The 16944-nt window shown below is 32.9% G+C and overlaps 1 protein-coding gene across 4 annotated transcripts in view; it reads right to left on the reverse strand.

Annotated features, from left to right (window-relative positions):
• Nucleotides 1-16944, reverse strand: part of PRKACB (protein kinase cAMP-activated catalytic subunit beta) — a 108996-nt gene that overhangs the window by 42544 nt on the left and 49508 nt on the right. For 2 of the 4 annotated variants that reach the window (XM_036255534.1, XM_036255532.1), the window contains exon 2: nucleotides 1767-1828. In XM_036255534.1, coding sequence (XP_036111427.1) covers nucleotides 1767-1828 — 62 coding nt within the window. Of the gene's footprint in view, nucleotides 1-1349; nucleotides 1444-1766; nucleotides 1829-6266; nucleotides 6291-7941; nucleotides 7966-16536; nucleotides 16848-16944 lie in introns of those variants that run through there. The other 2 variants (XM_036255533.1, XM_036255535.1) reach the window with 2 other exon arrangements.

Below are 16944 nucleotides of genomic sequence, written 5' to 3' on the forward strand. Positions count from 1 at the left end.
TCTGATGTTATAATAACCCAGTATTGTATTACCTAAAACAGTAACAATAGGAAAGAAGAGTTCCTCATTCCCACAAAGATAACCAAGAGTCAGAGTCCCAGAACAATAATCAGCCTCTTTTTCTCCTTGAATAGATGCTTTGTTGTGAGCAAACATCTTTGTTTGGCTTTGACTATAGCAAAGAAGCAAAGCACTGGAAACATCAATCTATTGAATTTGTCGCTGCCACAACAAAATGAAAATTACTAGGAACATATTATGTGCTAAATAGCAATAAGTAGTAATTGCTGACCCATTTGTAATAGATTTTCATGACAAAAATCTTCATGAAATTCTTAGAAAAAGTATTTCCAGTCTGTACAGTGTAGAGCTTACAAAATTTGTGATGAAATATGATTCTATGTAAGTGAGGAATCTTGATAGCTACTGAAGTCCACCTTAACTGGATTTCATCTCTATTGGAAACCAAACCTTGCCTTTGGAGACACAGCTTGGATTCTTGTTGAGTCACTGAGAGAGCAAGCAACTTTAAAGTTTTACTTATAAAACTTGTTTTCATCATATTTTAATTTCAGATTTCCAATAATTTTATTTATTTTTTTAGTCTTCACCCAACAATATTTTTCTATTTATCTTCAGATAGAGTGGGAGGGAGAGAGAGAGAGAGAGAAAAGGAGAGAGAGAGAGAGAGAAACATCCACATGAGAGGTGAGTGTCCTTGCCCGGAATCTAACCCAAGACTCATCGGTCCGCGGGCTGACGCTCTACTGCTGAGCCACACCGGTCAGGGCTCAGATTTCCAATAATTTTAAATTGCCATGAGATTCTATGTCAATGCAAAGAAAAAGTCCTTCTACATCTGACTGGTTTATTTAAATTTTTGAATGAATATTTTTTTGTTTTATCAACATAGACAGATTGAAACGTTTAATATCAGTTCTCAACTAAATAATGAAAACAAACTTCATTAGTAGACCACAGAACATCTCTTTTTGCTAGTCATTGCTTTTCACTTTCTTCTGTTTCATGTTAGATAATGTCTAACTTTTTGTAATCACCAGAGTGATTATGTTTTAAATTGTAGGTCATGCTCTAAATCTTGGTTAATGATGACATCTTCATAAAACATAACATTAATTTAAAATTAAACATTTTTTAGTGAAAAAAATACTTGAAGTAAAAGATTTTTGTGCTAGGAAAAAGGTTTTCAAAATTTAATCTACTATTAAACTTCACTAATTATTTATAACTTCAAAAAGAGACTTTTTTGACAAGTATAGATGACTTTTTTATATACAGTTTTTAGATCTTAGCTAAGATCTAAAGTACTTAAATTATATAACACTTACCCCATCAAAATGTTTATGAAAGGCTCCTGTGTTTGGTATGTTATCAACAGCCAAGTGTTTGCGATTAAGAATTTGAAATGGCACAAAAGAATCCCTATTGTTGTAATTGATAAAAATAATAAATATGCTAGCATAGGCATAAATCAAAATTACTATATTAGAAAATATCATGAGTTTGTAGCAGCCTGAAATTATCAAAATTTATAATCAGGTATTATACTGGAAAATAATTCCTTCTCCGATTTAAGTATACATACAATTATTAATAAATCAAAATGATGTTATGGCGAAAATTACCATGTTTACTATACATTTATTAATGCTACTTGCTTCTGAAAGTAGTAAATTATTTGAGCAAGAATCATGACTTTACTTAACACAGGATTTTTAAATCAGAAAAATTTAAATATTCCTTACCTGAGCAGGATTTTCCCACTTTTTTAAAAAGTCTTCTTTGGCTTTGGCTAGAAACTCTTTCACTAAAAAATAAAAATAAAAATAAATTTGTCTTCTAACAATACTCATATTACATATTAACATATGTGCTTTAAAAACAGAGACTTATGTCAACTATGGCTGTTGTAAAACATGTATTTACAACCATGACACACTCTTAGAGAGCTATTCAGTTTCTTTAAATATGAAGTGAACGTTTTCTCAAATTTCTAAAAATGTCTAACATCTTTCTATGTGGAGATTACTTCGATGTTTTTAAATCTAATAATAAAAATACCGTTCCTGAAAACATACCCAGAAGCAATGTAAAAAGGTTAGAACAATCTAGAAAAATTACTGTAAATAAAAAAGCAGTCATAGTTTAAAAGCACAACAGAGCCTTTAAACTTAAGAACTGACAACATCTGGAGATTCGAACTTGTTGCTTTGTGGAGTTTCAAAAGTAATCGATTTTGACAAAGGGCTATTTTCAGGTAGAAGAATTTGTTATTAGATTTGTATTTTCTCTACCACAGACTCATACATAAAGAATACCCACAAAGACTTAAAAACAAAACATAACAAAATACCACAAACAAAACACCCAAAGAGCTTAAAATCTCATTCTAAATTGGGAGCAAAACTATGTGTCTGAGTGAGTAATTTCAAATGAACAATGAAGTAAAGCAATTGAAAACCAGATTCTTATATAGTGACTAATGATAGCCACATTATTTTACAGTGCTATGTGTTGAAGTTTTAGATTTATTAAATGATAAATCACTGTAAAAGATTCCTCGTTTTCATTGGCTTTCCACAAGGTTATTGACAATGATTTCTGTTTACAACCAACTTCATTTTTAAAAACTACTAACAAAAGAAATTCCAGAGAGATAAAATGGCATAAACAATAGGTATTCTTCCTAGTTAGGTATGCAAGTAAAACCTGACTATTTCAGTCTTTTGTTCAGAAAGTTCCCAATATTTCTCTGATATGTGAATCTATAAATAAAGAAGAAATAGTATTTAAGTAGTGCTCAAATAGTAAAAGGCTATACAAAGTGAACATACAGCAGAACACTGGTATTTATTTCAGAAATACTAATAGTGATAATAATAGTGGTAGGTGATGATGATCCTAATGAAAAGAGATTTTAAAGTGGAAGTGAGGGCCTCACAAATTCTTTAATAAGATCATTTAATAATGCAGTAGTATTAAAGTGAGGCATTTTAAGACACACAATATGTATTATTCTCCTTGATCCCCAGTTAGCACCTTTCACAAAATACTGCTATCAACCAAAAAGGTTACTGACATTGTAAACCTTTTAAGATTTCAAAATGGGGATGACAGGCACCAAGAGCAGACATTACTACTTTATATAAACCGTCCTTTGCATTTTTGCTGTTAAAATACTCTCAAAACACCTATTTTAGAAAGTTTGAGAAAAATAATTTCTGAAATTAGAATTTGCTCATTGTGTGAAAATCTCATCCACCAAAATAAATCATAATTGCCTGTAATTATGCAAATTGATCTAATTCCTTCTGGAGGTGCATTAGGAAGTGGAAAATTCTTACATTTTATTTGAGTTTAGGGTGGTTTAAGTCATCCTAATTCTAAAAGTTAATGTACTAGTTACAACTAGTTTTTTTTTTTTTTTTATCTTCACCCGAGGACATTTTCCCATTTTTTTGTTCAGGTAGAGTGGGAGGGAGAGAGGGAACAGAGAGAGAGAGAGAAACATCGATGTGAAAGGAACACATCGAGTGGCTGCCACCCGCACGACCAACCAGGGCCGGGGACAAACTGCAACCGAGGTACGCGCCCTTAGCGGAACCGAACCCGGGTGTCTCAGGACCGCAGACCGACTCTCTAACTGCTGAACCAAACCGGCCAGGGCACAACTAGTTTTATAAGTAAGATTTGGGGGGGCGGGGGGCATGGAGCAGACACTGACTTGGAAATAACAGCTATAAAATAAATTTAAAACATAATTCATGGCTAAATGCAACAGTGGCTTTTAAGAAACAACTTGTAATTCCCAAAATATACCTCTAATTTTTTTGAAAAATATTTTTAGTTATCTTCTATTTATAGACTTGCACATCAAGCTGCAGTACAAACTCTCCAGATGCCTGCCTGAGTGTAGGTAATTTGGAGACAAGGAAGAGAATCAGAGAAAGAAAAAAAAGTCCCTGACATCTTGTTCCAGCTTCTTCTGCCACTTACTGTTAAATGGATATGGAGTTAAGAAAACAACTGGTCAAAGGAAGAACACTCAGTTATTTGGCAAAGATGGTAAGTTGAAAGAAAATTTCCTTCTCCCTGCTTGGTGAATGAGCTAGAGGATAAATTTCAGGCACTACTTAATTTTATTCACTAACAGGGTATTCAGGAAATTCCTTGTGTACTCATTAATACTCCTATTCTGTGTACTCATCAATACTCCTACTTTACTATTAACTAGCACTATAGAAAGTAACAGTTCTCATAAGTCTTATATAAAGTAATCAGAAATAGGTATGAATCAAAGATACTAAATTTTGTGAATTATTTCAATAAATAGAGATTCCTATTTTAGAGTAAAAACTAAGCGTTAATTATAATGTCACTAAAGAGTTCCATGAAGATAACTTGGTTTCTGAAGCACTGTTTGTCATATAAGAATACATAAACACATGAAATTTCTAGTTTATATGTGTACTATTTACATGCAAAAATGAACAACTCTTTGTAAAGATATGTTAACTAAAATATACATCTTATAAATACAGACACCAAAAATAAGGTAGTTCACAACATGCTACGTTATAAATACCTCTACAACAATAGGCAGTCCAGAACCATGGGTATTTGCTTTGAATTTTATTATTTTTAGACAGTGGTGAATTTAACTTTCTAAATGCTTTATCTGGTTACTTTTAAAATTTATATCCACTGACATAAGGTATTGGCAGCTGATTAATAAAATAAGTGGTGGAAGAGACAGCCAAATTAAAACCCTACAGCATATTTAATCTAGAGTTCCCTATAAAGCATATACTAAAAGTTCTCAGTGTTTTGGTTTTCTTGTTGTGTTCTAATAGATAAGCTATATCTCTGTTTTACCATTTAAACCACTGTGATATCCTGACACAGCCATAGGTTTTGGAGCTGGGTGCATCTGAATTAGAATGTTGGCTCTAATACTTCTTAGCTACATGATCATGGTCCCTATCTACAAAGCATCTAATGATGATTAGAAAAAAATGTCTCAAGGAAGGATTTTTTCACATACTGATTAATAATGGAGCAAACTAGGTACTACAAAAATGAGAAAGACACATCACATAATAACTCAATTTCTTCTCACAGGTGTACATTTCAGTTATATTTATTTACCAAATAAACTTAGTTTCTCTTCAGTTTGAATTATTTAAAAAGTCTATCGCATTGCATTCTAAAGAAATCAGCCTACCAAAGGATTGTCTCTGTTCACTCAGGGCTGGTTTGTAGAAAGGTTTACCCACATTCGCGGGATGAAGCAACTAGAAACAAAGTGCCAATTTTGATGCATGTCCACAAGCACATTAAAAAACTTAATTCGTATCACCCTCAAAATATTTTTGAATATGTTTATACATAGGACACAGTATAAAAATACTAAGTTCATTTTAAACATTAAGAAATGTATTAAAAATGCAAGTATGGCACAGCTTTGTTCCATGTTATTCAGATAATCCTATAATGAATAAGAATGCTTTATTAATGACACTTAGATTTATTTATGAGGTGTTTCTGGGTTCTGTGTTAAATAAATACATTACTGCTCATTACAAAAAGAGCATGTTGTCAGTTACAGCATGTCCTTATCCAATGCTTAAAAGAGGTGATCATTCATGTTTTGTAAGAAGAGTTTGAAAATTATTATTACACAGATTACAACTACTTCAGATGTTGAGTTCTTAAGTCTTTGTACAAAGATAAATGCCACCTCTATCCTTTACACCTTCTTACAATAAAAGCACAATATTAGTTAACTTTTATGGTGGATGTTGGAAAAGTAGAAGGGACAAACTGAAAATAGAACCCAATAGAATATAAACTTCCCAGATAAATAATTAAATGTCAGCTGTTTTAATCAAAATTTATAACAGTATATTCCTTCAAAAAAACATTCATTAACCTAGGTTATCTAATTTCAGTGTGTGTGCTCATGTCTGCTGCTACACTGTGGACACCCACTGCTTCACAGTGCTCGCTGTCGTTTCTAAAACACCACTCAAAAAACCGCCACAGAAGTCACTTCTATAGATAAAGCAACATAAAACCAAACACACCATTTCCTTCATTAACTGAAATGTTTTATGAACTCAATATACTTTATAAAAATATAACTTTACCAGGAGCATAACAACTTGTAAACAAATATATAAAAATCTTTGAAGGTAACTTTTTTTTTTTTTTTTTAAATTATTAAAAAGAAGTTAGTAGCCTACCAGATACTTCTGAAGAGGAGCAAGCTTGTATCCAAAAATAAAACAATGATTAAATGACACTCATAAAAACACATGAAATCAGCTGTACACATTTCCCCAGAATATTATATACAGTAATAAAACAATAATTTAGAAACTCAATTGTTTGGCTGAACACATTCAGGTAGGACATTTTGAAATTAAATGGTAAAGAAATAAAATCAATAACTATTGTTTAAAGCCCAAATCAATACCATTCTAATTCTTCTTAAAACTACTAACAAAACCTTTTAACTCATTGGTAGTAGTGCTAATAATATTAAGTAGCATATATTGAAATACACATCCTATAGCTATTGCAGTACCATCTCTGGACTTTTGTTACATATTCAAAACTTTACTGAGGAAGGACGCTCTGAATTATAACACTTCAACTCCCTTCTGAAAGCTATTAGTGTCTTTCAGGCATTTTACTTCCTTGGTGCTGGTTTAGCAATCTTTTCAGCAACATTTATTGAGCACTGCTTAGTGGTGCCAGAAACTGAGTTAGACTCTAGGAACACTACAAAGAATAAATGCATCTCCACTAGTTAAGGAGATGAGAAGCTCATGGGGAGACAGAACCATTATACTGGAATGTGACAAGGACAACTAAGAAAATTGTAAGGTGCTATGCAAGCTTGAAAGAGGAAAATATTGGGTGATAAAAGTAAGGCAAAATAGCAGACACAGCATTTGTGTTAAATCTTGAAGGATAGAGTTCCTTTGGCATATGAGTTGACGAAGAAGACATTCAAGCTGGGATGATCGTGTATAAAAGGCATGGGGGAAGACACATGGTTTATCTAGGAAATGTCAACTGACTTGTAATAGGTGCAGCACAGGGTACAAGTTTACAGCAGCAGTGGGAGGTCAAGTGTATAGGCAAGCAAGTGTCCAATCATGGAGATAAGTGTTTGCCATGGTGATGCTTGTCAATGTGTGAGAAGTAATGAGAATAAACTAAGTTATCCATAGTTACTAGGCTCTGTTTCTTTTGGGAAATAGGAGTCAAGATCACTTGTTAAGGAAAAAGGGAGCCAGAGTAAGGAGGGGCAAACGTGGGTTAGAAGCCTGAATATTTTAAACCTTGATGACTATCTATGTAGTAAGTAAGGGAGGGGGCTATCCCTCTAAATTTTTCTACTAAGGAACAAGCAAGTATTAGGTACTAAAGCAATTATGTTTCTTAATAGTATCTTTTTTGTAATCATAGTTTAAAATTATTTCATGAATAGATTAAAATTTATGGGCTCCCTAATCAAATTGTAATTAAATTATTTTCATCCTTTGCCTTAATAAAAGCATTATTCTATTTAATAGTTATTTAGTGTATATCAGAGAGCACAAAACAGGATGGAAACAGATAAATTACCTATAAAAATGCCAGGTTCTATCAACAAAGAACATTTCAAAACCTCTGCAATGCAAATTCAGGAGACTGTAAGTTTGTTTTCTGCCACCCTTACTTCAAACACCCACCCTTTAGAGTTCTGTATTTGTTATTTCTAAGAATACACACCCACACACATGCTATACTACAAATATTTTCAGTAAACTAAATATAAAACATTCTAGTTGCCACAACATTCCTCATAAAAACCCAGCTCATAGCAATCAAAGTAACAGAATTATTCTGTAAAAGGTGGTTTCCTACCAGATGCTTCTGATGATTTGCATGCTTGATCAAAAAGAATAAATTAAATAGATCAATAACATATACAATAACAGACCCAGAAGAAGTTATTCATTCATATATGTTCATTAGTATATGTTCATTTACATACACAAATAGAATAAAAATACTTGAGCATACATGTTCAAAAGTGTTTTATAGAAGGATCACAACACATTCTTTGGAGATAAATATATTTTAACCAACAAAACCTTACTCTATAAATGTGTTAATGAAATGTCATATTCATCTTTTTAATCTGAAGAGCAATTGTGTTCACTTTGCTGAAGGGACACTTTATTTGCATCACCATATTCAAACATGTTCATTCAAAGCAAATTCACTGCAGCCTTAAAAATGATAGTGGGTACAAAAAACTTTAATTACTTCAAATTATTTGTGCAGTTCAGTAGGTTGGACCATGCCTATTTTGTTGTTTAAGATATCAAGAGGTCGTACACAAAGTCACACATGAATGTTTGGAAATTTAACAGGCAATAAAAGCTACGTTTCCTATTGTGATATTTATTTTACTTTTCTTTCCCTTACTATGTTCTTTTTAGTTAATTCTTTGTCAAATCTTAATTGCAAGTGAACAAAATAACTGACCAACTTTCACTAAACTGTAAAAAAAGTATAAAAACTTTTGGTGAAACATATATTTAAATGATCGAATTATAAAAAGAAACATATTAACTTGACTGGTGTCTACACGGCCAGATGGATATACTATGAATCCACAGTGTACTATTCACAACTAATGATGTGTATACACTTTCTCTCCCAACTTGCTCTCTATTAGAGATGCTGTGGATTTTCTAGGCCATTCAAGCCATGTTTGATTGGAGATGTTCCCTATAGGATTTTGTAATAAAAACTTAAGCTAAATATATAGTCATAAAACTAATGACTCAGGCAGTCTTTGAAATTTTCTTTGAAATGTATTTTACTTCCTTAATTGTTCACTGAGGCTTTTTCTTAGAGGAATATTACATGTGCTAAAGATTTTCAATGTGGTTCTAAATTCAAATATTCTGCCTTGTTGACAGGCAGTATAAAGCTAGAAGTGGATTCCTATGTGATAGGGTATACACATTTTCAGCTTAACTAGACAGTAATAGTAGGTCGATAAATGATTATGCCATTTTATTTTGCCACCATATCCTTGATGATCCATATCCTCATAAAATGTCACGCTTTCTAACTTTTGCTAATCTAATGGGTTTTCAATCATATCTTCTTGTTAAAGATTAGGTAAATATCTTAGAATCTTATAATTTCCCCTTAAAGGTCTTATTAGTCTTTTATTAGATTATACATAGGTTCTTAGAGTTTTGGTTGATCTTTAGAAATTACTGTTCGTATGTTGCTAATGTATAATACATTGTTGATGTTTATATATTTATCTTATATCTGGTAAAGCTGCCAGACTCTGTTATTTATTCTAAAATAACATTAATATGTGCTCTTGAATTTTCTATATAGACAGTCATGTATCACTTATAAATAATAACAGTTTTGTTCCCTTCCATCATTTTCTTGTCTTATGTACAGGTTATGGCTAACATTACAGAAACAGACAATGAGCACTCTTTTCTTATTTCTAACTTCAGAGAAAATGTTTCTAATTTTCTCTTTCCACACCTTACTTGTAAAGCTATACTAGAGTCAAATAAATTTAAGAGTATCTCTGCTTTTTCAATTCTTTGGAAGATTTTTTTTTTTTATCCTCACCCGAGGACATTTTTCCATTTTTTGTTCAGATAGAGCAGGAGGGAGAGAGAGGAAGAGAGAGAGAGAGAAACATCGATGTGAAAGGAACACATCGAGTGGCCGCCATCCGCACGACCAACCAGGGCCGGAAAAACTGCAACCGAGGTACGCGCCCTTAGCGGGAACCGAACCCAGGTCTCTCTGTACCGCAGGCCTACGTTACAACCGCTGAGCCAAACCGGCCAGTGCAATTCTTTGGAAGATTTTGTACAAGACTGAATTTTTTGTTCTTTGACTATTTCCTAGAACTTGATTGTAAAACAGTCCAGCCCTGATTTTAATAAGTTTTGAATAAGGCTTTTTAACTGATGAAATCTTAAATAGGTATAATTCTAATCAGTTATTTTAATTCCTTTCCATGAACCCACCTTTGGCTCTCACATACCTTTATTTTCTATTCCAATGGTTTTTCCTCATGTCTTTATGAGTTTCCTCTCTTTTGATTAACTACACTGTGCTTTCTGTACTTTGTCTACTTGAATACTTACATAATGAATATCTTTCTCCTTTCCTGATATATTATAACATTTCTCTCAAAAAAGGTTGTCTCTGAATCCACCTTAGCCACACCCCACAAGTTTTGATGCATAGATGAACTTTAAATTCATATTGAGTTAATTCTTGACCTGCGAGTTATTTGAACTTTTAAAATCCTGATATAACTTTATATGTTTGTTTAATTAGTCTTTTATTATTCATTAAAATTAATTGCTTTGTGGTTAGACACCACAGCCTATATATAAATTCTTTTTTTTTTTTTTTATCCTCATCCGAGGACATTTTTCCATTTTTTGTACAGATAGAGTGGGAGGGAGAGAGAGGAAGAGAGAGAGAGGGAAACATCGATGTGAAAGGGACACATCGAGTGGCTGCCACCCGCACGACCAACCAGAGCCGGGGACAAACTGCAACCAAGGTATGTGCCCTTAGCGGGAACCGAACCTGGGTCTCTCCGGACCGCAGGCCGACGCTCTAACCACTGAGCCAAACCGGCCAGGGCTATATATAAATTCTTTAAAATATTTTGCCTTGGCCAGTTTGGCTCAGTGGTTGGAGCATCAGCCTGCGGTACAGAGAGACCCGGATTTGGTTCCCGCTAAGGGCATGTACCTCAGTTGCAGTTTGTCCCCTGCCCCGGATGGGGTTGTGTGGGAAGCAGCCACTCGATGTGTCCCTTTCACGTCGATATTTCTCTCCCTCCATCCCTCTCTATCTGAACAAAAATGGAAATATGTCCTCGTGTGAGGATAAAAAAAAATACATATATATATGTATTATATATATGTATATATATAATACATATATAACATATATGTATTATATTTTGTGTTACATACTTTGAAGCTTTGTCAGAGGTGCATATAATTTTTTCTGTTGATTTATATTTCTTTTCTATGTGATTATTGATTTTAAATGGTAGTTTGTGTGTGACAGAGCTACTCTCTGATGTTCCTGAGAGGGTCTAATCCTGCTGAACCTGCTGAATATCATTTATAGATGCGTGCGTGCGTGTGTGTGTGCATACGCGCTGATTTGGGATTGTGAACTCAAAGTTCAATGGGGCTTTATCTGAGAACCTGCAGGGCTTGACTAGAAGATGTTTTATATTAGCTTCTGCCTGGCATCCAGTGAATGTTATTAGCCTTGGACTGCTGCAATAATGTATTTTATCCCAGCAAGTTTTCAACTGTTGTTGTGTGTGTGCCACAAAAAAGTTTATAACATGCAATACCTGACTATTTAGTCAGGAACACTGACCTCTTTTCCCTTAGATTATCAAGTGAAAAAAATGACAACTGCCAATACAACAATAGCCACCCAGTGTGAATGAATCAAAATTATACCTTTTTCTTTTCCCCCAGTCAGATTAGCAAGAAATATATTTTTTGGTGTGTCACAGAAGTTCAGAAATTAGTTTATGTGTGCCATGAGATGTAAAAGATTGTAAATCACTTGAAGTTCAAAACTTCCATCAGGATATATTTAGCTGTTTTGTCTAATTGGGGATTCCAGAACACACAATTAATACAAATTAAAACCTGAAATCCACTGGAGGAGAAAGAAATGATTACAAACTCTCAGGAGAGGCAGCCCACACACAAGTGCACACCCCTCCTGTCCTAGGAACCCAAGCCAAAAAACACGAGCTTCTTTGTTTTCTCCATGTCAGCAGAGAGGTTTTAATTTCTAATCTATTTTCTCACTGAGGTTGTAATTCTTTGAGGATCCTGCTTTTATATAGGGGTCTAAGAAATCCCACGTTGCATGGATCAAAGAAATTGTCTTCTGTCTTTGTGGGGCCATTTAAAACCAAAGCCTTTTAGTTACCAAGGTATGAAAATCTACTTGGAGCAGTCCAAGTATGCTCCCTTCTAAGCTCTGGTTTTCTCTTACCATTTCACTTTTTGCACACTAGGGGATTCTGTTATATTCTTGTAAGTTCAGGTATTCATTTAAAAGGATGCTTGCCATATTTTATTAAGCATTTTTAGGTGCTGTTGTATCTTCATTGATTTTTGCTCTAGAAGGATTTTCAAGTTAGTCTCCAATTTTTAAATCTTTTTCTTTATAAAACAAACCTTATGTTAAGTGTAAGATGCAAAGAGACTTGAAAGTTGTGAAATTCATTTTCTTTTTATTCTTGAAGTTCAAAACTTCCATCAGGATATATTTAGCTGTTGGTTTCTTTTGTTAATCTTTGTCAAAACACAATGAGCTCCTTCATTCTACAGATTCAAGTTTTTCTTCAACTAAGAAGTTTTCCTGAATCATATATATCTTTTATTATTGCTTCTGTTCCATTAGTCATTATCTGTTCTTTGGGAATGCTATTCATTCAATTGGTAGAGTTTCCTACTTTTATCCAAGAAGATTTTCATCTCAAAATTTCTATCCTGTCCATTTCTCCTACATTCTGGTAGGTTTTATGAAGCTAGATCTTCACATCATTAATTCCCTTTCCTGTAGTGATTATTTTAATCTTTATTGCCTCTAATTCAGCTTTAGATTCTGCAAATGCCAGGTCCATTTACTTATAACCTTAATGATATTGCTTCTTTTCTCATTCCTGCCTCTTAACCAGCTGTTTTCATTCTAGTCACTTGTGTTATCTTTCATGTCTTATTTCATAAATTTTATGTTCACTTGAAAATTTTAATTCAACATAGATGCTAGCTATAATTTCTTATTCTTAAATCCTCCCCCACAAATATTTTCTAAACGTAACTTCATTCTCTACTATGAAGGCTGTGATTTTATCCTTTAATGACATACAATTTTTCATGGGCTCCATGTTGTTGCTTGTCTTGTTTACTCATTTATAAACAATAAGGAGCCTTTCAGAATTTTAAAATGTCCCCCAAATAAGGTGGGTCATCTCATCTCTTATTTGGGTGTGTTAGAATCAGCTTCACAGATCTTTTAGTTGATACATATGTACATTACAGTTAAATAATCCAGGGACTTTCTGAAATGGGAATGAAGCCAGGACGACAGGGTTTCATGCACGTGGTGATCTCCACCACTTCATGGAAGAGCCCTGTCACATCTGGATGAAGAAAGGCCACTTTTTCAACTTGGAATAGCCTAAATTTTTGGTTGTCCCACTATAACTGTTTTAAATGAAAGTAATCAGCATAATGGATCTGCCACTTATTTCCCTAACAGTCTTTCTTAAAGCCTCATCCCTCTAAGTTAGTGAAGGTGAAACTACTGTTTATTTCTTTTCATTGAAGCAAGCTACTTAAAGTAAAACTGCTAGTTAAACTTTGGTGTCTGACCGTCAATCTGATACTGTACATTTCTGGGGAAGTATCCTTTCTTAATTTCAGAGCTGACACACTGTTTTCCCCGTTTTGTGTTCTTTCATATTCAGTAAAGATCTAGAAAAGGGAATTAATTAAGTGCTTGTACTCAAGTCTATAACTGTTCTGTAATTCATAAATATAGGTGGACCAATCAGAGTTTTCATTTGGAATGTTGATATAATGATGGTATATGTTCCAATAAGCATATGAACCCAAAAAAATTCTTTTTAAATGGCTGATATTTTTCATTGATAATGTTAAGTGTTCAAATATGTAAAAAATGAGTAATTTTTAGTTATTCACTTATTCTACAAGAATTTATGAGTTCACTACTATGTTTGAGGCACTGGAGTAACTACCAGAAACACTCAGATGAACATGACACTCCTTGACTCAAGAAGTTCAAAGGTTGGAGATTGGAAACTGACATGCTACTATATAATTTCATTATAATTCAAATAATTGTTATAGTTTATAAGCTTATTTTGGGAGTACAGGAGGATCATCTAACTCTATAAAGTCAATGACAGAGGCACTAAAAAGCAAAGGTGGTTTTCAGAGTTTTTATGATATGATATAAATATAGAAAGGTAGCAAGGAATAATATGTAGTGTAGTATAGTATGACTAGATCAGGATTTTATGAGACATGCAAATAAAGTCAGAAAGGTAGGTCACTGATCTTATATGCCCTACTAAAGAGTTTAACCTTTATCTGAGAGACAATAAGAGTAACAAAAAGTTTTATGTTAGGTGAAGAAATGGGTATATTTATATTTAAGAAATGGCAGCATGAAAAAATGGTCTGAAGGGATATAAAATTAAAAAGTGAGAGACAGTGAAGCAATTACTTTAATAGGATTGAGAGATACAGAATCCTGATCTCAATAGCTTTCCCAGTGTCAGCAAGACTGGAAAAAACAGGGATTTCTGAGCCATTTCTAATGCAGACGCAGTAGAAATTAACGACTGCGTGCATGTTTGGGGTAAGAGGGGTAAGAAACATGTTAAAAGTGACTATAAGGCTTCTGTTTTAAGTTCTTGCACGAGCAGTGAGATCATTAACAAAAATCAGAATCCATGAAAAAGGCGCAGCTCTGGGATGAAAAGGGAGAATTCACTTTTGAGTTCAATTTTCATGTAACGAATGAAGATGTGGTCACGGATGAAATCATTCAGAGAGAATGTAGCATTAAAAGAGGGACAACGACGGATTCCTAAGAAAACTAACACCTAATAGGCAGGAAGGAGAAAAGGAGGAGCTTTTTAAATGGAAGAGTACCACATGCACATAAATACCACATGGATAGCTATAGACTTAGCATTTGCTTATTTTACCAATAAAACCATACTCCATTTGCAATTTTTCACATTTGAAATGGCTAAACATTTAACCACCTATAACATGAGTAAAAATTGAACAATCCTGAAAAAGTCTGAATGTCAAGTTGCGATTACTCTGATTCCTATATAGTAGAAAAGTCTATAAGGGCATACTGATATGGTCAAGTACATAAAATACTATCTTGACTAATCCATAGCTTTCTTGAAAAAGAAATAAGATAATAAAAAAGCAACAACAATTTTCTTCAGCTAAAACCAATACTTCCAATTGTAAAACCTCTACACTACCACAGTGGTAGAAATTCTGTTATATACTAAACTTTCAAAGAGAAAACACATATTGGCCGGATTCAGAGAGAGCTAATGTTTTAAGTATGATAACCAGCTATATCCAGTTTTGATACCCATAGAAATTCTAAGAAATGTTGACTTAGAAATCCTAAGGATTTTGTAATACTAGCCCAAATTTAAAAAACTAGATCAGAAATATCTATCTACTAACAGGAAAATAACAATAACAATAACAATTAATTCTTAATATCTTACATATAAAAAGATTCTTTTAAAGTCTAATATCATTCCAAGAACAAATATATAACAGTGTGGATGAGGTTTATGTTATATTGTAGCAGGATAAAAAATACTTAGTGGCAATAATGAGGTGATCTTCAGTTATAGATGAAAGGTTCATCTATTTTGAACTCTATCATTATACAGCAAAAATTTAACTCTCTCAGTTTCTGAATTCCAACTCCAAATCTTTTAAGTGTAAATTATAGACTGTTTTAAGAAAAAACATGTAACACTTCTTTTACAAATCTGATTAAAAGGTTAACTTATAAAAATCTTCATTTTTAGTTAAGCTAAAAGAAGACACTAATGAATTATGCTCTGAGCAAATATTTCTCACACTAACAACAGGATATCTAATTTTAGGTGCAGGTTTGGCTTAAAGTGAATAGTTTTCACCCTATGATAAACTGTAGTGTATACTATAGTGTATTTTCTCAAAAACCATTTTTAGAATACTAAAAAAAAATGTCATCTTATAAAAACAAAAATGAAACCAATTATCACATGAATACTTATTCTAACAAATGATTTTCCCTAAAATATTATTTCTGAAAAATTTTAACAAAGCCTCCAAAATAAAAATATACATTTATTTAATCATTAAATCTCTATTTCTCAATGAATTGTATATAAAAGCAACCAATAACATTTTGACATTTTATTCAAGATTAGTATTTATTATATAATCAAAAAGAAACTAACAAAAATTAATATTAGAATGACATAGCTAATAAAAAGAAAGTTTATCTTCAGGATCAGTTATAAAAAAATTCCTCTTATGCTGGTGGGTCTTTCATTCACTAATTTATAACACAATTAATAACAGCTGTACCTAATAAATACAGCAAATCAAACCTAAAGAAATTTAGGAACTGATTATTGGCACTGACTATTAATAGTATTAATTTTCACAGTTCTTAATGGATTTTAAAAGCAAATTAGTATAATGCAAAAGCATCAATAGAACATGTAATTCACTGTAGCTCTGGCTTTAAAACTACTCCTTTAAAATATATTTTTCCTCTTATAATTAAATATTTTTAAAAAATAGATAGCTGCAGAGTCTCAGAGAGCATACTTACCACTCATGATGAAAACCAACCTTTCCAAAACATATTGCTCAAAACAACAATCGAACAGCAAAGGGAGTTATGCTAATCTCTAGAGGTAGAAGCCGATGGTGTAAACACACACTGGAACATGCAGCACACAGAGAATGAAAAGAGCTTTCTATTGTTTTAGAAAGAAAAGCCCCTAGAAGCAAAGCATAACTGCACAGCATGAGATATCACTAGCAAACATCAAACTGATGCCCAAAATGTATATAACCAGATTTAATGTCTTTTAAGCTAATTATCCTAGGCTTCTTCATATACTCCTAGAACAACTCAAAATGGCAGGGAGAAAATATTCGAACCAGGATGTATAAGATGTTCTCAATTATATCAGCATGAGTTGTTACCACGGCAACATTAGACCAGAATTATTGG

This window comes from Molossus molossus, unplaced genomic scaffold, assembly GCF_014108415.1.
Source record: "Molossus molossus isolate mMolMol1 unplaced genomic scaffold, mMolMol1.p scaffold_m16_p_12, whole genome shotgun sequence".
Classification (NCBI taxonomy): domain Eukaryota; kingdom Metazoa; phylum Chordata; class Mammalia; order Chiroptera; family Molossidae; genus Molossus; species Molossus molossus.